Consider the following 27932-nt stretch of genomic DNA (forward strand, 5'->3'; position numbering starts at 1 on the left):
TTTGCCTTTGGCTCGGGTCGTGGTCTCGGGGTCCTGGGATCGAGCCCTGCATCGGGCTCTCTGCTCAGCAAGGGAGTCTGCTTCTCCACCCCCCGCCTGCCTCTCTGCCTACTTGTGATCTCTGTCTCTCAAATAAATAAATAAATAAATAAATAAATAAAATCTTTGGAGAAAAAAAAGGATTTCATTCCTAGCTCACACTGTGGTGGTAGTGGTTTTGTGACATAGACATGTATCAAGTTAATACACTGTTCACCTTAAACTTACACAATGTTAGCTGTCCATTTTATCTCAGTAAAGCTGGAAAAGAAATAAGTAAAAATGCTTCCCTTCTTTTTAAAGGCTGAATAATACGGCGTTGTATATATATATATACATATATATATGTATATATATATATATGTATATATATACCGCATTTGGTTTATCCGTTCATCTGTCGAAGGGTGTGGATCAAGAGCATGAGACGCTTGGTCTCTGGGTGGTGAGTTCGAGCCCCATGATGGGTGTAGAGATTACTTAAATGAATAAATAAATAAAAACTTCTAAAAAAAAGTGGAATTGTTGGATGGTATGCTAATTCTTTTTTTCTTTTTTTAAGATTTTATTTATTTATTTGACAGAGAGCACAAGCAGGCAGTGTGGCAGGCAGAGGGAGAGGGAAAGCAGGCTCTCCACCAAGCAGGGAGCCTGATGTGGGACTTGATCCCAGGACCCTGGGATCATGACCTGAGCTGAAGTCAGCCACCCAAGCCACTGAGCCACCCAGCACCCCTAATACAGTGATTCTATATTTAGCTTTTTGAGGAATTGTCAAACAGTTTTCCTTCATTATTAACTGTTTAATTGATGTTTTGCGCATTGGTGAGTGCATAAATCATACATGAGCATTTCGCTCAATCATCTCAGATCAACGCCCGGATCAGAATCCTCACTGGCTCTCCAGGAGGCCCCTTGTGTTCCCCTCCAGTCAGCCCCACCACCGGAGACTAGTTTTGCTTGCTTTGGAACTTTGTACAAATAGAATCATTTTTTATTCTTCGGTGATTGCCTTTGTTCATTTAACATATCGTGAGAATCCTCCGTGTAGTTGCCTGTAAAAGTAGCTAATTCATTCCTCTGTGCAGATACACCACCACTGGGGCGTCCGGCTGGCTCACTGGGCAGAGCGCTACTCTTGATCTCAGGGTTGTGAGTTTGATCCCCGTGTTGGGTGTGGAGTCAACTTAAAATTTCTAATCCGGAAAACTTTCCCTCCTTTATTGCACTGGCCTGGACCTCCAGGTAAATTTTAAATTTTAAATTGGGGTAGCAAGTGTCCTAGTCTCTTTCTTGATGTGAGAGGGAAACTTCCAATATTTCACTATTATGACATTTAGAATTTTTTGTAGATATTCTCTGTCAAATTGAGAAAATTCCCCCTTTCCCTTAATTTCTGAAGAGGCTTTAAACATTTATTTTTTATTTTTTATTTTTTTAAAGATTTTATTTATTTATTTGACAGACAGAGATCACAAGTAGGCAGAGAGGCAGGCAGAGAGAGAGGGGGAAGCAGACTCCCTGCTGAACAGACAGCCCAATTCGGGACTGGATCCCAGGACCCTGAGATCGTGACCTGAGCCAAAGACAGAAGCTTAACCCACTGAGCCACCCAGGCACCCCGTGGCTTTTTTTTTTTTTTTAATCATAAGTGGATTTTGATTTTTTCCTTTGCATGGTGAATTTTATTGATTGATTTTCTCTTCACATGCGGAAATGTTCTTAATATCCTTTTCTCCTATTTTTTGTTACATTGATTTTCGGATGTTAAACTAACCTTGCATTCCTGGAGCAAACCCAACCTCTGGTGACATATTATTCTGTTTATATATCCCTGCCTTGGGGAGCTCTAATGTTTTCCAAGAGACTTTTCAAAAAACTAATTTGTCCTTGAGGCACCTGGCTGGCTCAGTCAGAGGAGTGCGAGACTCTTAATCTCTGGGTTGTGAGTTCCAGCCTCTCACTGGGTGCAGAAATTACTTAAAAATAAAATCTTAAAAAAAAAAAAAAAGGGCTCCTGGGTGGCTCACTCGGTGAAGCGTCTCCTTTCGGCTCAGGTTATGATCCCAGCGTCCTGCGATCGAGTCCCACATCGGGCTCCCTGCTCAGCGGGGAGTCTGCTTCTCTCTCTGCCCCTCCCCCTAACTCGTGCTCTCTCTCAAATAAATAAATAAAATATTTAAAAAAAATTTATCTAGCATTTCTAATTTTCTTGTTGAAAGTGTTGGTAAAAAAGTGAGTTAGGCTTCCTTTGCTGAAGAGGAAAAACCTTAAAGATTTTAAATTTTGGTGTATCTGTTACCTTTTCCTTTTCAGTCTTAGATCAATATCACAGAGGTATGTGTGGGCACAAGGCAAAGGGTTTTATTTTTCTGATGCAGAGACTGTCCCTCCATGTCAGACTGTAACTTGGGCCAAAAGGTGACTCCTCTGTCCCCGTTGATGCGTGTCAAGGAGGGGTGCTGGTCCCACCCGCTCCTGGAAGACTGACCACTCTGGGTCTTTGACACCCTGTCCTAAAGTGCTACTGACACGTTTTCAGGTTACTGGGTTGCTCTGCTGGTCCAACCAGCTGACCCGGGTCATACTGTGGTGACTGTTAAGAACTCAGAAAATTGCCCAGCCACAGGTCTTCTCCCCACAGATCAGCCCTTCTCCAACTTGTTCCCTCACAACCCCCATCATCCCTGGGGTGTTTTGTGACGTTGAATCTAAACCCAGTTTTTAGTGGCTCAAAGTTTCATTTAGCTTGGTGGGTCCCTACCTCATTCCTTGTGTTAGGCTGAATATTTCCCCTGGCCCCAAAGGTCCGTGTCCTGGTCCCTGGAACCTGTGAATGTTACAAGAGACTTGTGGATATGATTAAGGACCTTGAGATGGGGGAGATTATCCTGGGTTTTGGGGGTGGGTCCTACCTCCTGTCTCAAGCATCCTCGTTAGTGGGAAGCAAGAAGATGCAAGGAGTAGGAGGTGTGGTGGTTAAAATGCGCTGGGAGGGATTCTGGGAGGGAGGCGAGTGGCCGCAGAAGCTTGAAAGGGTGAGGGAACGGATTTTCCCCCTCAAAGCCTCCAGAAGGAACCAGCCCTGCCAACAGCCTGACTTGAGCCCAGTGGAACTGATTTTTGGATTTCTGACCCCTGAATCTGGAAGAGAATACATTATGTTGTTTTCAGCCCTGAGTTTGCTGCGGTTTGTTATAACAGCAACAGGAAACTGATACAGTCTACTTTCCTAACCATTCGCTTGAGTGTAAGGGGAGAGTCAGGACTCAGTATAGATTTGGAATTGTTTACTGACTGGTTTCAGGGCGGAGCTGAGAGGCATGGACGGTCCTCCAGAAGGCAGGTGGGGGTGGAGTGCGTGAAAGGGATATAAGCAAGACGCTGGCCTGCCGATGAAGAAGGAGAAGCAGATGGCCCAGCCGGCGGGTGCAAAAGGGAGGACCCATTCTGGCACCAGGTCTTACGGTGAGTTTACACAGATAAGGGGCTCCGAATGTTAATGGCAGGCTGGGCTGTAAATGTTGTTAGGAATTGGTTCCGGGTTTGTTAATACCTAAACTAATAATGGAGAAGAGAATTTCCACCAGGGTTTTGGTCTGGGTGGTATTTTTGTGTGTGTGTGTGTGGGGGGGTGTGTGTTACTGGAAGAAGGGTAGATATGATGGAGGAATCTGCCTGCTAGCAGACACACTAAATGCTGAATTCTGGGGAAACAGATGAGTCGGAAGATATCCTATAAGACGGAGTATCTTCCCAGAGAGGTTGGTGAGAGGAAACGTGGGCATCCCACTGATGCAGGTGGATATGGGTGAATAGTCTGCAAGCAGATTATTTAATATGACAATTTAGTTACATTAATACTTCACGTACAGGGATATAGCTGCAAGTCAGAAAGGAAATAAAAACTTTCTGCATAAGTCAAAAAAGATGCTTCAGGGTTGCCTAGCTGGCTCACTTGGTAAGAGCATACGACTCTTGATCTAGGTTGTGAGTTCAAGTCCCATGTTGGGTGTAGAGCTTACTTAAAAAAATAAAATAAGGGGCGCCTGGGTGGCTCCGTGGGTTAAATCCTCTGCCTTTGGCTCTGGTCATGATCCCAGGGTCCTGGGATCGAGGCCTGCATCAGGTTCTCTGCTCAGCAGGGAGCCTGCTTCCCCCCTTCTCTCTGCCTGCCTCTCTGCCTACTTGTGATCTCTCTCTCTGTGTCAAATAAATAAATTTTTTAAAAATCTAAAAAAAATAAAAGATACTAAAAAAAAAAAAAGATGCTTCAGGGTTTGCATATTTTGGCTTTAGTACAACCTGTGGGCTGGCTCTCCGTTCAGCTCTATTCATTCTTCTTGTGTATGTAATTCTAAGATGTGTAGCAACTGATTTCTGGCCAAACTGGTAAAAACCAGTACACAAAAAGGCAGGAGATGAGCACAGGCAAACAGATGACGCTAAGAGGAAACAATTGGCAGCCTGTGTGACCAATGCTACCTGCAAAATTTAAACAGAGACACACGGGTACCTCCAGACACTCTGTGCTGCCCAGCGCGGCTCCGGCCTGGCAATCTCCATACAGTCCTCCAACGAAAGGGTTAACTCCTGGCAAAGCACGGGGCGTCCGGACCTGCTAAGGCACCAAGTCTCACTTCTGTCCTGATTGGTCACTCCCTGGCCTTCTCAATGTTAATAATTAGAATACCTCTCAGAAACATCAGCATATATCGCTTTAATAACTAAGCTAGCCAACTCCCCCCCTCAACATCTAAGAAATCAAAAAATATAACAGGGGTTGTTTCATGTAGGGAGAACAGTCTTACATAGTTATAGGCCCAGGGGACATTTAATAGATGATGATGCAGGATAATTGATTTTCCTCTCAGTGAGCCTCAGTCATTAGGAAAAGTTTAATTATGTTTAGCTTAATCTGTTTAAGAAAACAGGCATGAGTGTGATACATTTGAGAAGTTTTAATCCAAAAGAGACTGTGTGTTGGTACTTATGTAGAACAGAGTCTTTAACCAGCTAGAAAGTTCACTTGTTGAGCATGACTCATTCTTTAGGATTCCTGAGCCGGCTCTCCTGAATGAAATGAAATGATGGCCCATCTGTATTACTATAGCCAGAATGTGCATATTCTTGGGTAGACCCATTCTTCTAGGCTAGTCTTACGCAAACCTGAGCATTGGCTCACCTGGGCTGACTTGACCACTCCTCCCTGCTCACCTGGGCTGACCACCCCTCCCTGCTCACCTGGGGTGATCACCCCTCCCTGCTCACCGGGGTTGACCTTGTCTCTCCGCTCACCTGGGTTGACCGCTGCTCCCTGCTCACCTGGGTTGACCACCCCTCCCAGCTCACCTGGGCTGGTGGTGCTTCCCTGTTTACCTGGGCTGATCACACATCCTTGCCTCTTCCTTTCCTTTGCCTCCGTCGGCCTCCGTCACGGCGCTGTGGTGGCACTGAGGAAGAACAAAGCTCCCTTCTCATTTTTGACATGGTATTACTTTGAAAATGGCATACTTGTCAGCTCATCTCAGCCAGTCCCTCAAGCCATAGGGCTAGAAAAACAGGAGTTTAGAATTAGACACAGCCTCGATGAGCCGGAGATGTGGTCTGATGAGGCAGAAGCGAGTTCAGAGTCAAATGTGACACCCTAAAAAAACAAGTTAAAATGAAACAAAAACCCGAACCAAAACAAGCAGCATGCTTCGCAAAACAAGGAGGAAACTCATGTTCAAAGTGAATGGAAAATTTTGTGTTTGAAGAAGACAGTGAGTTAGGGGCACCTGGGTGGCTCGGTGGGTTAAAGCCTCTGCCTTCGGCTCAGGTCATGATCCCAGGGTCCTGGGATCGAGCCCAGCGTCGGGCTTTCTGTTTGGTGGGGAGCCTGCTTCCCCCTCTCTCTGCCTGCCTCTCTGCCTACTTGTGATCTCTGTCTGCCAAATAAATAAATAAAATCTAAAGAGAAAAAAATGTCTTAAGAAAAAAAAAAGACAGTGAGTTAGAGCGCAGGCGATGAAAGGGATCCTGCTTGACTGTGTTGACGATGTCCTTGGAGTCTGCCACCGAGAAGAGGGAGGGACCCTCTTTCTCTAGTAAGATGCCCTCATCAGCAGGTGGGTCCCGGCTGGTCCGATCACTCAATTAACCCAATTACTCACTCTAGCCGCCTGTTGTCCACGTTAGCCAACAGCACAGATTCCCAGGCCGCCCTGGTTCTTCCCTGAGCCAAGGATTCGGAGAAGGATGGCTGCTTGGTGAGGTTGCTAAAAGGACAGACTCACATGTGCTCACTGGAGGACTCCGTGGGGCAACAAAAGGGCCGGGGCTCCCTGGGCGTCCCCAGAGCTCTGAGTGCAGGACAGGGGAACCCGTGGGAAATGGAGTCCTGGGGAGTAACCGACGCCCTCCAATTCCCCGGCAGCGGCTGTGGACACCTGCTCCCCGAGCCCTCCTTACTGTGAGGACGGGTCCTGTCTCCTCACGCTGCCCTGGGCCCCCCACTCCCTCCCTCTCTCTGCGGGCTGCCCCTACCCCTCACTCAGCCTCCGTTTCCCTCCTGCCTCCCCTGCTCAGGCTCTGCACCAGCAGCCGCCAGCCGCCAGCCAGCTGTGAGCTTCAGGCTCCCTCTGCTTTCCCTCTTTCCCCGAGTCCCACCTCAGATTCCCAAGAAAAACGCTTAGACGCCTGGTTCGTGTTTCCCTGCCCGCTGGATGTCAGGGTCCCTGGCCTGGGGGAAGGTCCCTGGCGTCCTTGCTGTCCTCAAGAGAAGTGGGGTCTCACCCAGGGCTGGAGCCCAGCAGGCAGGACGTGACTCACTTTGCAAAGACCAGAGAGCAAGCTTCTAATTTCTGAAAACGTGTAAGAGAGTTCCAGCAGGGGGGGGGATGAGTCCTTCATTTTCCCTCCAGCCCCCTCACTAACGGGCTGGCTTCCTTCCTTCGTAAAGTGAGGGATCTGGGTAGAGGGTGCTGCCAGCGGCCACGCACAAGGAGGGAGGTCCTCTCGTGAACGCTTATTCAAGGTGGGGAAACTGAGGCATAGAGGGGGTGAGTAACTTGCTCGGGGTCCCACACAGCTCGTCAGTGGCAGAGCGGGGGTCGGAAGAACCCTTGCTCTTGGCCAGAATCCTTTGGCGCTGGCACGGAGTGGGTCCAGCATCTCCGGGCTCCAGGGAGGGGGCGTGTGATGAGCTCGGGGTGGGGGACGGGGTAGCGCTACTCTCCAGAACAGGATGTCCTCTGTGTCCAGGCAGAGCCCCATGCGCCCTGGGGGATGCTGCCTGCCCGGTGCCTTTGCCCTCTCGGAAGGGCATGGGAAATGCTGACCTGTCAGCAGGTATAAACTCAAAAGTTTCTCCCTCAGCGGGTTTCAAGGACTGTTTACCCAAGGAGACACGGAAGGATTAGGCACACCGCCCATCCAACCCGTCTGGGTGTGACCGGGCCCATGGCAGCTGTCAGAACAAAGGCTTCCCCTGGAGAAACAGGGTGCCCACATGGGCTCCATGGCCCCGAGGGACGCCCTGGGATGTGGGTCCCGAGCTGGGGCTCCAGGCTCCACGGCGATTCAAGAGTGAGGCCAAGAACAAGGACCTCCAGGTGGAACTCTCTGGTCCATGCCCAAGCCTGGGGGGGGGTGGGGGCAGGCAGGCCATTTCCCAGGACAGCTGGCCGAGGCAGCCCAGGTCTGCAGGGGCAGCCCCTTGGGCACTGCTGAGATGGGCAGGAGATGCCAAGCCGAATCTGGCTAGGGTTTTCAGGCCCCCCCGGGGACGGCCCTCACCCATTCCCAGAGTCCCTGCTTGCCAGGATCAAGGGCACAGGAAATGTCATTGTCCCGGGAAATCCTTCCCATCCTGCCTCTCTCCGCCTTGGGCCTTTCCCCTGTCCTGTGGCCACTCATCCACAAAGGGTGCACTGTGTGGTCCTCCAAGGGAGTTTTCATAAGTTAGGACATGGAACAACCCCAAGCGTGGGCTCAGGGCACGTGGCGATGACACCAGCGGGCCTGGGCGAGCGCGCGTCACCTGGCCCGTCACCAGAGTCACAAGGACCATTGTGGGAAGGTGTTATTGTTTTAGTGGGCGCAGCGGAGGGTGGGTCAGTCAGCGAGACTGGGTAAATTGTTATTTACAGTTTCTGAGCTTTTAAAAGAAGAGCGCCCCAGGATCAGCGCGATTCCAGACCCGTGGCACCATGACGGCTCTGGTAGCTCTGCTGGCTCTGCTCCTCCTGGGGGCCCAGGCCCAGCACGGGTCTGAGTGGACCTACTCAGGTAAGCGCCCCCCTGCCCCCCGCCGGGTTTGTGCCTTTCCTCCTCACGCTCACCCCTGGGGGAGCTGCCCTGCCCGCCTAGGAGAGCGTGCGGAACTCAGACCCCGATCGGGACAAGGGGAGTTTGCTCTCGTTTCCTGGACAACCAGGTCTTGGTGGTGGTGGGGGGCGGCCAAGATTCCCTGGCAGGTGTTTTTGCCTTAGAACCTTTCCTGGCCATGCTCCTGGTTGGAGAGCCCGCTCGCTGCCGCCAACTGCGAAGCCCTCTGCTTTCTCGGGCTTTGCAGTGGAGGAGGAAGTTGCTAGAACAGGCTCCCTGCCGTCTCACAGAGGGTGTGCAGGTTTGTGGAGCTTTCTTCTTGGAGAGTTCATGGTCTGAAGTTTACCCAGAACATCCTGACTTGCTGAGAACCCAGCACCTTTGCACAGCCCCTGGGGCTGCCGCCTCCCAGTAGCCATGACCTTGCTAAGGTCCAGATCTGCACATCTGGACCTGAGTCACCGCCTCCCATGGGGTGGTGAAGAGAGCTCCCGCCCCTGCCCCCCTTTCCCTACACCGCACCCAGGGATCGGGTTCTGGAGGACTCTCAGGGCTGCTGACTGACTTATGCTCTCCACGGCGCCCCCCCCCCCAGCTTTGGACCCCAAGGGAAGCATATATTTATGGTGGATGCGTGTCCTGTTGAGTCAAGGGCAGCAGAATTAGGGACATCATGGGTGGCTCAGAGAGTCCGGGGTCAGAGGGCAGGGAGATCAGCGGTGGCCTGTGGCTCCGCTCTGGAGCAGAGGAGGCCACACGTGGCCAGAGCCGTGGAGGCCCTGGGGTTCTGCTTCTCGTGGCTCGTTGGTACTAAGGGTGGTTCAGAAGGGGAAGCCAGAGAGAGAATTCCAACAGGCAGGTCTTGTCCTTCCCAGGCTCAGCCCAGCCTGTGAGACCGCAGGCCTTCCCGAAAGCCGTCAGGGCCCCGGCAACACTTGGGGAGGCTGCTTCAAAGGCCTCTTAGGAATCCTCGAGAAACCTGCAACACGGCTAGGGACACAGGCTAAAGCCTCTTGATCCGTGCAGGGGCTGTGCTCGGGGCCACTGGCCTTGATCCTGGCATCCCACCTCTGGGACAGAATTGTTTAAATACTGGTTTGTAGGATTAAATCAAGAAGAGCAGAGAAATTAAAAATTGACTTTTCTGTTGATTGCAAAACCAAGCAGCTGTGAGGCCCCCAAACAAACACCTTCCTTAAAACAAGCCAGGCACTTGCCATACAGCTACTCCCTAACGGGGGGATGGGGGGGGGAGCTTGGATTCTCTACTGCGAAGGTGTGGGCCCATGATAGCGGCTAGCTTTCTTCCTTTTCTCCCTAGAATTATCACCCACTTTAAAAATGAGACATTTCCTTACTTTGATTTTTTTCAACTAATCACTTTGGTTGTCTTTGAACCTGATGCTTTACCTTCTTGTCCTGAATCCATAGGTGTAGGCAACCTGGGGGTATCTACCCTACTGAGACCCAGTGCAAGGGGCTGGAGCAAGGAAACAGTTGGGGGGGCCCTGCAGGTGGGGAGGGCGCTGCATGATTGTTGGGGGAGGGGAAGAAAAACTGTGCCATTAGCAGGAAATGGGGACAGAACCCCTGAAGGTAATTCAGTAACACCAAGCCCCGAGGAGCCTTCTAGTGCATTTATTCCCATTCCAGGGGAAAACTAAGCTACATAAATATAAATATTAAAAAATATAAAAATATCTATTGCATAAAATATATATTATATAAAAATATGAATCATATAACATATGCTATATATATTAAATATAGATTTTATATAATATATACAATATATTTAATATAAACATATATATATAAACATAAAAATATATTAAAAAGCTATATATTAAAGACCTTTATTGTTTTCCAAACACCAACTGTTTTTGGTGCCAGTGCCAACAGGGGAGTTTGGAATCCGGGTCCAGCGCCTGAGACACCAGGCTCCACGGGGCAGATTCTGACTTCTAGGGGTCAGGCTCTGCTTTCTAGAAGGTAGACCTCTGGCGTTGATCCTGGCCTCCCGCTGGGCAGGCCCTGTGGTGAGCTGAGCACCCCCAACTCTGACCCCCTTGGCTCTCTCCTGTCACAGAGGGGGCACTGGATGAACTGCATTGGCCAAGGGAGTACCCCACCTGCGGCGGAAGGAGACAGTCCCCCATCAACCTGCAGAGGAGAAAAGTTCAGTACAACCCCTCCCTGAAGGCTCTGAACCTGACAGGCTACGGGGTCCACGAGGGCGAGCTCCGCATGATTAACAACGGCCACACAGGTAAGGGGCAGGCGGCAGGACACTGTCCACCCATCCCCCCGCCCCGCCCACCGAGCTCAGCCACAGGTGCCAGATGCCGGAGCGGTCCTCGGGAGAGGCTGGGCACCGCAGGCCACAGACGGTGGTGGTCCCCACGCCAAGCTGTGCACGGGGTGGTGGTGGGGGGATGGTGCTCAGTCTTTGGCCTCAAGTCCTGGCTGGATCCTTCCTTCTGCGGGCTGACCTCTCCCCCAGCTCACTCCGACCCCGCCCCGGGAAATCCAGCCCACGGAGTCTGTGCTGCTGACGCCACGGACCCGCCTGCCCTCGGGGATCTGTGCCCTCAGTCTGATTTTTCCATATTTTCTGCATTGAGTCTGATTGGCTCAAAATGCCTGACAGGAGGGCCCAGGATTTCGCAAAGGTTTTGTTTATTTTTCTAGAAGATCGATTTATTTATTTATCAGAGCGAGCGAGAACACAAGCAGGGGGAGTGGGAGAGGGAGAAGCAGGCTCCCTGATGAGCAGGGAGACTGATCTGGATCCCAAGACTCTGGGATCGTGACCTGAGCCAAAGGCAGATGCTTAATCGACTGAGCCACCCAGGCGTCCTTCAAAGGTTTTAAAAAGAGACTCTTGGGGTCTTGAATGGGTCCTCTTCTAGGGAGGAGGTAGGGGTCGGACAGGAAGAGGCTGACTTGGGTCTTGTAGACCCCCCCAGTTCAGAGGCCTGGACTGGACAACTGGAAAACCTTTGCTTTGTGTTTACTGAACATACTTTTGATTTTCCAAGTGGGTCCCTCTCCTCTGAGCCTCCATGATACCCCCCACCCCTGGCAGGGGTCATTGTTTAGGCTGGAGGTGAGGACGTTGGGAGGACGAAGGACTTAAGGTCACCCAGTCTCTGGCGGCTGAGCTGGACCCAGACCACTCCCTGCCCCTGGATGTCTGATTCCTCGACCCCCTCCTCCTCGGACAGCCCCCTCCCCACTTCCTGCTGGTCTAGGCCGACTTACTGCCCACCCACATGGGTGCATGGGGTCACAGGATTTAGATCTCCTATGTGCACAATTGAGAACATAAAAGCAGTTGCCCTTGATGGGGCTGGCAGACCCAGGAAAGTGAAAAGCTGTAAAAGCCCTCAGGCACACGTGGCCTGGATCCCTGAACTCCACAAATAATTCATGAAAGCCCGATTTTATCTTTAATGTCAAGCTTCTATTTCCAAAGTTTCTCTCTGAAGCCTCCAGCAAGTTGGCAGGTTGGAAACCCCTTTCCCCCGTTTTTTTGGTTCAATAAACATTTATTTTGGTTCACACCAACATGAACATTAATAATTACAGTAATGGTTGGGCCAGACTAGGGGAACCTTAAGTCTCGTGGTTCTTCCAAGGAAGGATAATTAGACCCGCAGTTTTCAGTATTTGAAATCTAAGAATTTGACCTCAGGCTTTTTCTTAAGGACTCCTTTTCTCTGTTAAAATGGTAATAATTAAATACACTGTCAATTGCTAAAATTGCCTTTCTTCCGGTCCTTGCCCTCGATGAAGAGGGGTTACAGGTAGCAACTGAAGGCAGGGGGGAAGCTGGGTTGACCCCACCAGGACAGGCAGCCAGAGGTATCGAACGATTGAAACCCCCCACCGGTAACATGGGCCGTTTCCGTTGCACGCCTGCCGGGTAGGGCTTTGTGCTGAGGACCCAGGAGAGGGGATGCGTTAGGAAGGTCCTAGCTTCCCGGGGGGTCCCAGCGGCTCCCTCCTCCCAGTTTGGAGAAGCCCCTGGACCTTCCTCCTATGGGCTGTACTGGGCTCTCTAGAGGCCGGAAGCCTGTAGGGTCCCTAGTCTACCCTACATCATGTCAAACCTATGGGAAAGCGCACAAACAGCTCCCATTACTTACATTTTTTTATGTCAAGTATTTTGAAAGATTTTTAGAATTCTTTACAACTGGCTTCACATTGTCAGCAAGCTCCAAGCTTCAAGAATTCTCCTGAAGGAAAAAGGCAACACCACCACCACACTCAACCAATTTTCAAATCTAATAACATTTTGATGAGTAAGTTTAACAAGAAAGTTGATACGACATAATTAAACACTTACTACTTTTGATTTTATTACTTTTGACTTTGATTAAACATTTATCACCTTTTAGATCTTGGAAACTAATATATATATGTATATGTATATGTACATATACGTACACATATGCATATATATGTACATATATATGTATTTATATATGTGTATTTTTAATGGACTTCATTTTTTGGGGGGCAGTCTTAGGTGCATAGAAAATTAAGAGGAAAATGCAGAGACTTCTCATATACCCTCTGTCCCCATATACATTGTCCCCCCATTATCCATATTACTAACCAGAATGGTATTTTTTAAGAAGATTTTATTTATTTATTTATTTATTTAGAGAACGAGCAGGGGGAGGGGCAGAGGGAGAGGGAGAAAGAATCTCCAGCAGACTCAGGGCTGAGCACGGAGCCCCACACGGGGCCCCATCCCATGACCCCGAGATCATGACCAGAGCCGAAATCAAGAGTCAGTTGCTTCACCAACTGAGCCACGCAGGTCCCCCAGAAAAATACTTTTTTTTTTTTTTTAAATCAAGGATGACTTGACCTCGACACAGCTTAATTTGGTCCAGAATTTGCCTTAGGGGTCGTTCTTGTCTTACACATGCTATGGGTTTGAGCCAAGGTAGAACGACAGTATTCATTGTTACAGAATCATACACAGTGTTTTCACGGCCCTAATTATCCCCTGTGCTCTGCCTGTTCATCTCCCCTCTACCCCAGCAGCCACAGACCCTTTGGTTGTCTCCGTAGTTTTGACTTTTCCAGAATGTCACAGAGTTGGAATCACACAGTAGGTAGCCTTCTCAGATTGGCTTCTTTCACTTAGTAACGCATTTAAAGTTCCTCCATGTCTCTTCATGGCTTGATAGCTGATTTCTTTTTTTTTTTTTTTAAGATTATTTATTTATTTATTTGACACAGAGAGAGATCACAAGTAGGCAGAGAGACAGGCAGAGAGAGAGGGGAAACAGGCTCCCCGCAGAGCAGAGAGCCCGATGCGGGCCTCGATCCCAGGACCCTGGGATCATGACCTGAGCCGAAGGCAGAGGCTTGACCCACTGAGCCACCCAGGCACCCAATAGTTCGTGTCTTTTTAGCATTGAATAATATTCTGTTGTCTGGAGGGACCACAGTTTATCCATTCATCTACTGAACGGGGATCTTGGCTACTTTCAAGTTCATCATTCAGCAATTATGAATAAAGCTGTCTTAGACATCCATGTGCAGAGTTTGGTTTTACCATTGGGTAAAGACCAAGGAACGAGATGGTATGGCTGTGTTTAGCTTTGTCTTCCAAAGTGACCGCACCATGTCGCACCCCCACCAGCCCTGAGTGAGTTCCTGCCCTCCACGTCCTCCCAGCATTTGCTGTCGTCAATGTTCTGGGTTTGGGCTGTTCTGATTAGTGCGCGGTGTATCTCACTGTTGTTCATTTGTATTTCCCCGATGACCTGCAACGTGGAGTCTCCCTTCACCTGCTTACTTGCCACCTGTGTGTCTTTGGTGAGGTGTTTGCTAAGGTTTCCGGCCCATTTTTTAATCAGGTTGGTTGTTTTCTTATTGCTGAGTGTTAAAGGTTCTTTGTATATTTTGTTTTGTTTTGTTGGGGTTTTTTTTTAGCTTTTTTTTTTTAAGATTTTATTTATTTACTTGACAGAGATCACAAGTAGGCAGAGAGGTAGGCAGAGGAGGGGGGAAGCAGGCTCCCTACTGAGCAGAGAGCCAGATGCGGGGCTTGATCCCAGGACCCTGAGATCATGACTTGAGCCGAAGGCAGAGGCTTAACCCACTGAGCCACCCAGGCGCCCCTTTAGCAATTTTTTAAAAAAGATTTTATTTATTTATTTGACAGACAGAGATCACAAGTAGGCAGAGAGGCAGGCAGGGGTGGGGAGGAAGCAGCCTCCCCGCTCAGTAAAGAGCCCGATTTGGGGCTCGATCCCAGGACCCTGAGATCATGACCTGAGCTGAAAGCAGAGGCTTTAACCCACTGAGCCACCCAGGTGCCCCGATTCTTCGTATATTTTGGCTAGGAGTCCTTTATCAGATGTGTCTTTTGCAAATATTTTCTCCTAGTCTGAAGCTTATCTTCTAAGTCTCCTCATAGTGTCTTTTACAAGATGGAATTTTTATTTATTTATTTTTTAAGATTTTATTGATATATTTGAGAAAGAAAGAGAGGAAGAGAGAGCACAAGCAGGCGGAGCAGCAGAGGGAGAAACAGACTCATTGCTGAGCAGGGACTCGACCCGAGGGCCCTGGGATCATGACTTGAGCCGAAGGCAGACGCCTAATGACTGAGCCACCCAGGCAACCCTCTTCGATGACTTTCAATAGAAAGACCTGGCTAACAGACTAGATGTTGCTTGTCCTTGTCCCAGACCTAAATCATGTATATCCTCATGGATCTTTTCCTTCGCCACTCTCTTCTCTCGCCCTCTGGAGCCTCCCTTTTCCCTGACTCATTCCAGAATGTTGCCATGTCTCTGAGGTCTGAGCTGGTGAAGCAAACAACAGCAGCTGGTGACCAGAGGGACCTCCCTGGGGCCAATCTGTAGGGCACCGGGCAGGAGGAGGAAGTGGGAAGAGTGGCCCGTGTTCCTGTCGGCAAGAACTGAACACTTGAACGCACCCACTGATAGAACAAGTTAAACCCCAGGCCAGGGGTCCGTGTGTTTCCTGACTTGCTGCAGAATGTGGTCTCTTGTCTTCCAAAGAGAAGTGATGGCCTGTGATGGTGACATCCTGTCCCCGCCACGACCCGTTCTTGGCCCGGTCTGCCCTCCCCCACCCACCGTGTGATCTTGTGCCTCTGAACAAGCAAGGCTTTCCCCCTCCCCAGGTTGGCCTCCTTGTCCATAAAAGCACTGAAGCTTACAGGGTTTTATGGAATGGAGTCGGCTGTTCTTTTATTTATTTACTTATTCATTCATTTATTTATTCATTTATTTGAGAGAGAGAGAGAGCGCGCACGAGCCGGGGGAGGGGCAGAGGGAGAAGCAGCTCCCCACTGAGCAGGGAGCTCAGTTGAGCTATTCCTAAAAGGCTACCCAGGATGACGATATTTAACACCACACTTGGCCTCGAAAACAGTGCTCTGGGAATAAAAGTCATCACACTAGTCCCAAGAAGTCCCCCAACCACCCTTCCTATTTCTATGCTGTGGGCAAATCACAAAACTGGTCAGAAGCAGAGAGCAGCATTCTGGTTTCCACACCCACTGGCCATATTTTTTAGGGCATCCTTCTTCCCTAGGGCTGACAAGCTGGCCTTGCCACCCCCTCCCCCGGTGGTCCTGCCCCTGACCCCCAAGTCTGGGTAGGAGGGTGCGGGCCCTGACGTGGGTGCCTGCCCAGCCCGGCTCTCCCATCCTGCCCTGTGTGCTGGTCACCTCCTCCCCGTGGGCGACCCTGCTCAGGGCGTCGTAAGCCAGCGTGGTCTTGGCTTGCCCCATGAGTGCACAGGGGAGCAGCGGAGCCGCCTGGCCAGTAGACCCGATCCCTCCGTGCCCGTGTGCACCGGTGGCAGCCCTCTATCATCTTCTCTCCCAGTGCAGATCAGCCTGCCCCCAACCATGCGCATGACGGCTGCAGACGGCACCCAGTACATAGCCGAGCAGATGCATTTCCACTGGGGTGGAGCATCCTCAGAGATCAGCGGCTCCGAGCACACCATCGACGGCATCCGATTTGTGGCAGAGGTACTCTGGGGACCCCAGCCGGGTCCTCTTTCCTCTTTCCAACCCCACAGTCACTTTCCTTATGAACACAGCCAAAGAGGCTGCATGGTGACCATCCAGTCACCCTAAGTTGATTTTTTTTTTCATTCATTCACAACTATTTATTGATCTCTGCTACGTGTCAGGGGTTCAAGCAGGGTCCCCGCTCTCACAGAAAGCACAGGAAGGCAGGCGTTTACAGCCCACAGAATGGGGCAAGCCCTCTTGGTTTCAGCGGAATGTCTGTGTGTTAGATTTTCAGGGTTCTCTCTCTTGCATAGATCTGTCCTTAAGATGACCATGGTTTACAGCCTCCTTCAGAGCAAGGTAACTCATGCCCACTCCTGGGAGACCACAGGAGAACCCAGTGACCTCAGACGAGCCCTCTGGACACTGCCAGCTCATCTGCCTAGAGGGTGGAGCCAGGGAAATGCCCTTGAATTGCCATCTCCCCAGAATTCCACTCATGCTCTTTCCATTGGAGAACTTTCTGGTCTTGATAGATGTCAGACCCAGAGGGAAGGAGGTCAGAGTTGTGTAGGAGGGACAGGCTGAGGCTTTGGGTAGAGAGCATCTTTCTCTTCGTTCTTCCCGAACACCTGAAGCACATGAAGTCTGTAGGGACCACACTTGACTTACCCTTTCTTGTTCCCACAGATTCACATTGTTCACTACAATTCTAAATACGAGAGCTACGACAGAGCCCAGAGTGAACCAGACGGGTTGGCTGTGCTGGCAGCCCTCGTTGAGGTAGGCTGAAGTGACACATGTGACATCAGAGACTGTGTCCAAAGCATCAGGTGTAGACAAAGGGTCTCCCTTCTTGTCCCTCCTCAGCTGTTCCAGGGCTCACCCTTCTTAAAACAACTCTGACTCAGTGAAGCCCTTGCTCAGTCACTGTGTTCCCTCTGTGTCCCCAGTCTCGGGGACCTTGGATGAGTGGGACAACTGATTTAAAGGAGCTGGGATCACAGCGTGGTTGGCCAAACGTAAACGGGCCAGAGGGGAAGGGGAAGCTGGCCACCTGCCAGGTAAATCAACACCTGCTTTTCCGCTTTTCTCAGAAGGTCTGGAGGGCGGGACCTGCGGCTAGGTGGTGAGAAATGGTCATGAATTCAGTCTCCCCCAACAAGTGCTAAGTTGGATAAAATGGCCAAAACCAACCATATCTCTGCTCTGGAACTGGACCAAAGTCAAACAACAAATCGAGGCATTTGTTTCTGAAAAGTGGCTAGAATTTTGAATTAGAACAGTGGGGCTTTTCCTATCCCCGATCTCTAGCTTGGTCAGCAAGGTCGTTTTCCTGGAGCAGACTGGACAGGGGACCCAGCAGTCTTACTGCCTGGGGGTGGATGACCCACTTGATTTGGAGCGTGAGTTGGAAGCCCATGCCCCAGGATCTATCAGTAAAAGTAGTAGAAAGTGAAAGTTGCGGCTAACCTGCCAACTGGCTGACCTCTGGATGTGCTTCTCAGCTCACCCAAATCCAGCAGCAGAGGGTGCAAATCTGATGGGCTTGAGGGGTATGAACAACAAGTTCTGCTAAAATCATTGACTGACCACAAAGCTATGCTGACCATATAGATGGTTCCTAGAAGGCCCTAGGAATAAGATTTAAGAACAGAGCCGAGACATCAGCTGCTGTGTGTAGCTGGGGAGACCCATCTTGCAGAGGAAGCTGAAGAAATTCCTAAACAGATACACAAACAAACAAAAGAATTTTTTAAAAATCAGAATTCATATTTATATCCTATATTACTTAAATGTCCAGTTTTCAAAAAAAAAGTTGGACATGCAAAGAAATCGGAAAATATGATCCACATTTAAGAGAAAAAACTGCAGCCAACAGGTAATGACTCTGAGGGGATTCAGGGACTTATCAGATAGGTCTTTCCCAACAACCATCATAAACATGTTCAAGGACTTAAAAGAAATTGTGTTCAAAGAATTAAAGGAAAGTATAATGACAATGACTCAAAAAAGGGAAACAGAAATGACAAAAATGCACAAGTGGAAAGTCTAGAGTTGAAAAATATAATAAATAAAATGAAAAATTCACGACATGGTCTCAAAGCAGAGATGAGACAGCAGAAGGAGTCAGTACATTTGCAGAGAAATCGAAGAATTTATTCAATCTGAGGAACAAAGGAAAAAGACTGAAGAAAAATGAGCAAAGCCTTAGAGATTCATGGGAACAAGATCACACAGCCCAACATATATATAGCGGGAATCTGGGAGAGGAGAAAGAGAGTGATAGAAAAAAAAAATGGAAGAAATAATGGTCCCATTTCCCCCCGAAATTTGAGGGAAAAAAAAAAAATTACAAACTGGGAAACTGAACAAAGCCCTTGTCTGATCAGAGTCAAACTGTTGAAATCAACAAGACAAAAAGGACTTTTTATAATAGGATACTGACGTACAACTAACAGCCAACTTCTCATTAGAAACAAGTCATCAGAAGGCCATGGAATGTCAACCAGGAATCCTAATCCAACTAACACCCTTCAACAATGAGGCGAAACAAAGGCATTCCCAGACACAGAAAAACTGAGATAATTGTTAACAGATCTGTCTTACAAGAAATATTACCAAAAACCCTTCTGGCTGAGAGGCAATGACATCAAACAGTAACTCAAATCTGCAGAAAGAAACGAAGAATGCTGGAAATGGTAACTATAAAAGACTGTCTACAAATGTTTTTGTCTTGTCTTTAAAAGATTTCTTTTAAAAAACCCGTAAGATTGTTGAAAGCAATCATTACACCACTTAGTGTTGGGTTTACGATGTAGGTAGATGTAATGTCAATGACAAAAGTGAGGAAAATAGAAAGAAATAGAGCTGGCTTGGAACAAATTCACCATATTTTATAGGAATTAAGTTAGTACTAACCTGAGGTAGGCTGTGATAAGTTGTATATTGAACAGTAGTCCCCCCTTATCCCTGGTTTCACTTTCCCATGTGTGAGTTACCCGTGGTCACGTGCAGCCCAGAGGGAGATGTTCCTTCTAGTGATGTTTACTCCAGGAGCCTAACGCTGGGTCACAGCGCCTGTGTCATTCACCCCCATGTCCTCGTCATGCAGGCATTTGATCAAATGCATCATCCCAAGAAGAGTGAGTGAAGTACAACAAGAGATTTTGGGAGAGACCACGTTCACGTAACTTTTAATTCTGTATATTGTTATCATTGTTCTATGTGATTATTAGTTTATTGTTGTTGGTCTCTTACTGGGTCTAATTCATACACTGAACTTTACCACAGGTATGTATAGGAAAACATGTAGTATTTACAGGGTTTGGTGCTACCCATGGTTTTAGGGATCCACGGGGGGTCCTGGAATGCAATCCCTTCAGATAAGGGGGAACAGCTGTAATCACTAGAGCAACCATTAATACTTAAAAATGGTTAAATGGTTAAATGAAAGTTATTCGTTTCACACAAAAGGTGGAACAGAGGAACAAAAATCCACGAGGGACCTAGCAAAACAAATAGCGAGTGGCAGTCATAGATCCAAGAAATCAGAATTCATACACAGCGGAAGAAGAATCGGACCGATGCCACTGACTGAAAAGAACCATTGAAATTCACCTTTTTCACCAAAAGTAATTTCTCTGACTTCTGAATAGTCAACGTTCACACAAAACCGTGGTGACCTGGCAGGGGGCAGAGTTGGAGCAGTTTTGGCTTGGACAGAAGGCTGTCCCAGGCTCAGGCAGGAGTCCCGAGGATGAGGAACCGGGCACATGAGACCAAGCCCCCCCCCATCACAGGGAGCTGGCCTGAGGCGAACCCCGCCCAAACAGAGTCCCTGGGGGGTTATGGTGACAGTGACTTTGGGCCATGCCCCGAGGGCCTCACCGGTCACCCCTGAGAAGGCTCTTTCCCTGGAAGCTGTCCCAATGCTTCCGTCCTGTCTCCCTGGAAGAGACCGGTGAGCCCAGGCAGTCGGTGGCGAAGAATGACCAGACGGTCTCTCCCCACACAACTGGGGCTCGGACCGGCTGCCTCCTCCCTGCCCCCCGGGCTCTGCCCAGTCAGCAGGGACACCAAAGCGCTGGGTTACCAGACGGAGGTCCCCTTTTCCACTCGATGCACGGCTCTGTTTCTCCTCCAGGTCAAGGATCATGGTGAAAACACTTACTACAGCAACTTCATTGCTCACCTGAACAACATCCGGCATCCAGGTGAGGAACGCCCACAGCGGCGGCAGGAGCATGCGGCGGGAACAGGGGGCCTGGAATGGGGGACATCGGCAGAGAGGGGGGCACACGGGCCCCGCCGGGGGGGGGGGCCAGGGCTCTCGTGCCAGCGGCTCCTGCTGTCGACTCAGGCTGCAAACAGCCCTGAGAAACCTGTTCACAAACCCCATCTGTTGATTCCCACGGTTGGAAGCCGGGGGACCACGGACAGGGGACATCTTCGCTTCACCTCTGGCTCCAGTGAGTAGTGCGGACTCTGGGCCCTAGGGAGAGAGAGAGGGAGAGAGAGGGAGAGAGAGACAGAGAGATATGTCCTCCTTAGCTTCAGGCTGAGGAAAACCCTCCCATCACTGTGCCCGGACACGGCTGGTCTCCCTCTCCTCTGCCTCCAGAAGGCAGGATTCATGTCCGAGTGGCCACCGACCCCTACGGCCTGTGACCTGAGCCACAGCCGCATCAGCTTTGACACCCCGGGCTTGTGCTTCTGACTTTGGCCGCCCCTCCCAGACTGCAGGTCCCTGACTTCAGGTCCCGCCCATCCGGGGGGTCCCTTGACCTCCGACCCGTGGGCCTTCCGTTCTCCCCAGTGCATGAGTAGGGGTGGGGGGAGAGGCAGGGGCAGAAGCAGACTCCCCTCTGAGCGTGGAGCCTGACGACTTGGGGCTCGATCCCGGGACCCTGGGATCATGACCTGAGCCGAAGGCAGACACTTAACCAACCGCGCCACCCAGGCGCCCCCAACTACTGTTATTTTTATTCATAGCTACAAATACGAGCATGTATTATTAACACGGCCTGGAAATCCTCAAACACTCATCTGGGCTTTTACTTCTTGCCGCTCCAGAACGCTTACCTCATATTTTCTCCCCTCTCTCGGGGCCCCTCTGCCCCGGCCCCAGCTTCCCCCTTGGAGCGGATCCGATGCCTTGTTCCCACTTTATCTAAAAGGCGGTCAGACCCTCACTCATCTTCTCAACCCATCTGCACCGGCCTAGCTCCACGTCCCCTCCTCTGTCACCGCGGGCGCGGGTCCCTGCTCCCGACCGCGCCCGCCCTCCCCACGCGCGCTCCGGCCCGCCCTCTTAGGGTCCCTCCACCTGCGCGCCTCTCTGCTGGCCGCAGCCCCCATTTCTTCCTGTTCATCCGCCGCCCCGCTGGGCACACAGATCTGTGCTCTAATACCCCACGGGTCTCTTTTGACCCAGCCAGGCCCTCGTCAGCCTCCCCTCTCCCATCCCATTCGACGCGCCCTTGAATGTGTTGCCTCGTGGTCCTGTTCCGTGTTCTCAGTCACCCTCGGCTGACCCTGACAGCCACCTTCCCTTTAAGGTCACCTCTGTTAGATCTCCTGGCCACTTCTCTTTTCTCTCAATTGACCTGGAGACAACGATCCATCCCATCTGGCTCTCGTTCCGCCCACACTCGGGCTCACCTCCAGCTCCGCTCTTTCTGCTCCTGCTCTCATGGTGGGGGGGCGCCGGCTCTGCCTTCTCCAGGGGGCCTCATTCCGTCCCATGGCCTCCATTGACCTCTCTGGGCCGTGGACTCCTAAAATCTGAGGTCCTCCATGCAGTGACAGGATCACAGGGCAGGGAGGCAAAGCAGACCTCCCTGGCTATTTTGCGTACCCTTAGCAAGGCCAGCAAGAGAAACCACAGGCCTGTGGTCTGAGGCGTTTCCTTGAATGCATGGACCTTAGACCTTCTGTTGCTACGAACTGATCCAGACCCATTTCCTTTTCCGATTCAATAAATGATGCTTCTGATCAATACTGCTCGCCACACTGGCCTCCCTCTCAACTTTGGATTCCTCTGTCCAACAGCTTGCTTGATACTGCCCTGCGGATCTAAAATTTAATATGGCCTGAACCTTCCCTACCACCCATCCCCCAGGCTCACCCCTAAACCGACTTCCTCATCTCAGCAAAGAGCATCATAAGCCATCCCACTGTTGAAGCCCCATACCCCAGAATCGCTGTTTTTTTTTTTTAACTTAAAAAAAAAAATTCTTTTAAAGTAGCCTCCACCCCCAGCATGGGGTTTGAACTCATGACCCTGAGATCAAGAGTTGCGTGTTCTACAAACTGAGCCAGCCAGGTGCCCCTCCCAGAATCATTCTCGATTTTCCGCTTTCCAGTATCCCTCACATCCAAACCGTCAGCGGGTCTTACTGTTTTCGCCTTCTGCTTTCAGTCCTCTTGTGTGTAAGCTGAGAAGCAGGATTGCTGGATCATATGGTAATTCTAGGTTTAATTCTTAAAGCTGCCATCACATCGCCTTCCCTAGTGGCTGCACCATGGTCCTGGAATTCTTGACTCACTTAACTATATTACAGGGATGAAGCTAAACCTATGTGCGAGAGCCCTTTAGAAGAGCCCTTTGGAAGCTCTTCCAATCACACTAAAATTTAGAATTTTTTTAAGCCTATTCATGGGCTTATCCACCACCAGACTCTGATGCCTTGGTTTAGCGAGTCTGTTTGTTTGTCTATGTAAAAACTGTACCTCTTTGCCATTAAAAGAATGCAAAGTGCATTTTTGGGAAAGCGAAAAAAATGCAACTCAACTCTGTGTTTCTTCGTTGGCGTCATGCTGAGCTCAGGAGCTCAGAGTCACGACATGAATGGAAGAGGGATTCTCGAGATGCAGTGATGGGTACTGGAGCTGGGAGTCTCCGGACACCCTGCGGAAACACCGCTCCCCACGGCCCCACTTCCCCACGTGAGCCCCCAGCCCCGGGGGCTGAGCCTGGTTCCTCAGAGGCATGGCGGGAAATGTTCAGGACCAGGTGCCTGAACCCCCACTTGGTTCTGAGTCTGCCTTTCTTATCTCTATCCAGCCATTTCTTCCTTCCTTCCTTCCTTCCTCCCTTCCTTCCTTCCTTTCCTTTTCTTTCTTTCTTTCTTTTAGATTTATTCATTTGAGAAAGAGAGAGCACAAGAAGGGGGAGGGGCAGAAGGAGAAGCAGACTCCCCGCTGAGCAGCGAGCCTGATGCAGGGCTCCATCCCAGGACCCTGGGATCGTGACCTGAGACAAAGGCAGATGCTTAACCGACTGAGCCACCCAGGCGTCTCTCTATCCACCCGTTTCTAAGTGAGCCCAAACCAAGGCATTTTGTTCCTTTTTGAGATTTCTTATCCAGAAGCCCCTAGCAGTCACAATTCTCTTCTCTCATTTATCATAAACCATATCTTCTGCCCACCAGCTGTGATGACAGTTAGGCTCACGAGGACTTTCCAAGTGCAAGTTCAATGACCAGACTTTATAAGCACAACCCTCCCCCCTTATCCTTGTAGGAATCCTATTAAACATTCCCTTGTCGCCTTTGAGGAGTGAGCGCCCGGCCAGGGCCACTCAGCCAGGAGGAGGCATCTGAGTGGGTCCCTCCCCAGGGTCTTTGCTCTTACCCCCTTCTCGGAGGGAGCAGACTGGGGAAGTGCTTCGGATGATCAGCCTCCGCGTTCTGGTGACTCAGGAGATTCAAACGTGGGGCGGTCTGAGCCTGAGCTGTCCCCCCGAGGGGCACCAGTGGCCCCTCACATTCCTTTACCCTTTGTCCCCTCTGTTAGGACAAAGCACGGTTCTGAGTGGCCTTGACGTTCTGGACATGCTCCCCGAGGACATCCAGCACTACTACAGCTACAGGGGGTCGCTCACCACTCCTCCCTGCACTGAGAACGTCCACTGGTTTGTGATGGTCCATCACGTGCCGCTCTCCAGAGCACAGGTAAGGCCCTGCACTGCCTCCCCAGGTCCCCTTCTGACTGCCTGGCTGACGAGAGTGCTTCTCTACATCCCACCTTAATGCTAGCACCCGGGCTCCCAGGTGCTTTCCTGCCCCGGGGCTGCTGTGCCTCACCCCTCCTGGCCTGGGTGACCTTACTAGTGCTCGGACAGAGATGGGCAAGTTGAGGCATCAGGGAATCCAGGGAACCCTGGGACCTTGGATGCAGCCAAAGGACTGGGACCTGACCTGGGTCGGAGAAGAAGGGCTGCATCGCGAAGGCAAACATTTGCTGAGCAGATGCTCCCTCCAGGTAGCGTTCTAGGCCCTTGATGGACAGAACCCCCATCCTCGTGGAGCTTACATTCTAACTTCATAAATGGCTTTACACAAGGACATACTGACATCATTAGCTCTTTAATATGCTAGCAGGCCCGCAGTCCTTTGAGGAGAAGAGCTGTGTCAGCCACCTTTGGTTCCCCAGCATAGCATGGGTGCACAGGAAATATTTGTTGCCTTAGGGAAAGGACAAACGTAACTGAGGTTGCAGAGGAAAAGCTGGCATTTCCTTCTGGCTCATGTTCTTCCTCAGGAACAAGTAGATCTTTTTCTTCAAATTTTCATTTCCCCAATGCAGGAAAAGGTGGAAAGAACCCTATTCAAAGATGCCCACCCACAAATCTGTTTGCTTCTTTTTCTCCTTTCTGCTGGTGACCAAATAGTCACAGAAAACAATGAAAAGAGATGGTTGGAAGAATGAATGGGTGGGTGGGTGAGTGGGTCGGTGGATGTTCTGTTGCCATGTAGCAGAACTTGAGATCTTCTCATACGCATTTTATCGGGGTTATAGAAATAAACCCAATAAACCATGCTCCTTTAAACCACCCAGTACCTCTTCCCCTCCATAATTCACTTCATGTGGCCTGTAGATTTGGAAGCTAGAGAATTCCGTAGTGGATCACCACAACAAGACCCTCCACAATGACTACCGGAGGACCCAGCCCCTGAACAACAGAGTGGTGGAAACCAACCTCGAGAATTTCCCCCACCTATGTAAGATCAACTCTTATTTATCCTTTGTGATTCTTTGAGTCCTGCTTTCTCCCTTCTCTGGGTGCATGCATCTCTTCTGGCAATAGTAGGGGAGGGACCGTCATCTAAAGGGCAGGAGGCTCAGATGGGCCAATCTGTACAGGGGATGTGTGGGCAAAGGAGGTGGCTCATCTTCCCAGTCCAGGCAGTGATGCCAGTGAGTAGAACAGAAGAGACCACGAGGATGGACAGTTACATGATTTGTCACCTACTTGGTCTCGGCCAGAGATACCCAGTAGGGGAGCAAGATGCTTAACAACATCCTGACGCTCCCATAAGAGTGCAGGCAAGCCCACCCCCAACTCCCACACATCCCCTCAAGGTGGGGTTAACTAGAGCTTGTATGTTTACTACATTTTCTTGGGGATCATGCCCCAGACACCAGGGTGCTGGAAGTAGGCATGACCAGTCCAGCCTCCCTAGAACCCTCTAACTCACTGGGTCAGGCTTCTTGGCTCACCTTCTTAATATGGTTGCAAGAATGCAAATATTCTGCAGTTTTCCCATCTTTATTTTGCCCGTTTCTCTGTGAGCGATACACATTCCCTGAGCTATACACATTTCTCTGTGAGCTATACACATTCCCTGAATTCATTCTCTTTACAGTCTGTTCCCGCTAACCATTCCTGAGACCTTTACGTCCTCGAATACGATAGAATTGACTCTGATCAATATTGCCCACTCAGTATGACCCCAACTGATTATACATATCTTTCAAAACCTTTAAATCTCCAGACAAGCTCCCCCTCTCCATCAACAAAGACCCGTCTGTGGTTCTCTCCCCGTCCTTCCCTCCTGGTTCATTGATTGTTTTCTCTCGCATTTGTTTGCTCCTCCAACAACACCAACAGAGGAAAAAGGACACCTGTCATAATGATCATTTCCCCGTATCACACTCTATACCATATTAACAGTACCAATTCCTTTCCCAAAGGACGACATCCTCTTAACCAGGTGCAAATGCTAGCAGCCTGGCTGAAGGGACACAGACCCCTTGATCTGCCTCCTTGTTCTAATCCTGTCATGTCCCCGTTTTCCCTGATGAAATGTCCCGTGGCTCTTGCAGTAGACAGGTACAGATTGTGTCGTTTCCCCCATGCCACACCCCAAATGCTCTTTCCACGAGGGGAGAGTGTCGCTCCAATTCACCCTCAGGAGGGAACACAGAAGGTCTAGATATCCGCCTCTCCGACCCAGATGCCGCACACTGCGGTTCGCCTGGGTGTCCTCTGTGCCCACCCTTCTGAGACTCGCCGATTAGGGTTATTACTTCAGCTCCCAGGAGATGATAAGAAGGCCTCTTCCCCCACTCGCAGACAAGGGACCGGAACGACAGCCTCCCTTTGCTGTTAAGAGAACTGGGCACCGTTTTGCTCCCCCTGCCCTCAGACCCAGACTTCTAGGTAGCCGCGCTGGTGTCCGGCCAGCCCAGTTGTGTCACCCACCTGATGCCTCCTAGTTCCATTGAATCCCACCCCCGATGGGTTAATATGGTCACCCCAGCTTGCAAACAAGCAAGATTACAAAAGCAAGATAATGGTCCAATTGCATCTTGCAATGCATTTATTAGAAAACACTCATGTCCCCTTAAGGTAAGGGCTACTGAGCATCGCATGAGAAACCGAGGTCCAGGGGCAGAACCACCGCTGACGTGTCAGCCCTTGGGTTCTGGCAGCTTCCTTGCCTAAATTCAGACAGCGGGAAGGTGCTTGAAGCTCGAGGGACGGGACATGGAGGGCATTCTAAGGAACCTAAAATCCCCCCCTTTAGTACGGGTGTGGGGAATGGTGTCTGTCTGTCCCACAAGGACCACCGAACTTCTGACCTTTCCGCATGAACTCTTCTTTTCATAGCATATAATCTAGGTTCGTTCCAGCTTTACATGAACAAGCTCGAAAATAAGCTCGAATACTTGCGAAGACTTATTGAAAAGAGGAACAAGAAAGACAAATCCTAGAGATGGCGAACTTGAAGCGGAAGGTGTGTAGGACAGGGGGGCCCTCCTCTGAGCCCACGCCCTGCCTGGCTCCCCACCCCCCCACCCCCGCTCCTCCGAGAAATCCGGTGCCGGGATTGCAGCCTCCCCGAGGCTCCTGTTCCGTTTCTGAGTAAGACAGGGGAAACCACCATCCCTGAGCGGAAATGAGGTGGTTTAAGGGATGAGAAGGGGTTTGTTAGATGACACCAGTGGGAATTGATTGGAATAGAAACGTAAAGGAAATGGAGCCCTAAGTATCTTCCTTTCGAATCATGCATGTTGATCTGTGTAAATTACAAAGCAGCCTGGACTGCCCTGTGGGATTTGGGTGAAATAAAATGTCTTTGGGAATTGGTCATTTGAAAATTTCTCTTTTCTGTTTCTTTGTACCACTTCAAATATGCCTTCTTTGCCTACCCCCCCCCCCCCAAGAGACACCGGTGATGGGACAGAGATCGAGGTGGGAAGGGTTCCAGGACCAAGTTTAGGAAGAAGGAAAGAGAATCTTACCTTGGGAACTTGTTGGTGGCGAGGT

At 50.2% G+C, this 27932-nt stretch overlaps 1 protein-coding gene across 2 annotated transcripts; it reads left to right on the forward strand.

Annotated features, from left to right (window-relative positions):
• Window positions 1-8231: 8231 nt before the first annotated feature.
• On the forward strand, window positions 8232-27759 carry CA6 (carbonic anhydrase 6; the record flags this gene model as incomplete). 2 transcript variants are annotated; one of them, XM_080831402.1, is made up of 8 exons in its annotated part: window positions 8232-8310; window positions 10439-10618; window positions 16239-16387; window positions 17063-17155; window positions 20520-20589; window positions 24173-24330; window positions 25257-25380; window positions 27285-27748. In XM_080831402.1, the coding sequence occupies 8 exons, from the start codon at window positions 8232-8234 to the stop codon at window positions 27374-27376; spliced, it is 945 nt and encodes a 314-aa protein (XP_080687528.1). In that variant the 3' UTR covers window positions 27377-27748. The 2 variants fall into 2 exon arrangements, with proteins under 2 accessions (XP_080687528.1, XP_080687527.1); XM_080831401.1 differs by lacking the exon at window positions 8232-8310 and having other exon boundaries at window positions 10443-10618; window positions 27273-27759.
• Window positions 27760-27932: the final 173 nt, after the last annotated feature.

Source organism: Martes martes, assembly GCF_963455335.1.
Source record: "Martes martes genome assembly, contig: scaffold_120, whole genome shotgun sequence".
Lineage (NCBI taxonomy): Eukaryota > Metazoa > Chordata > Mammalia > Carnivora > Mustelidae > Martes > Martes martes.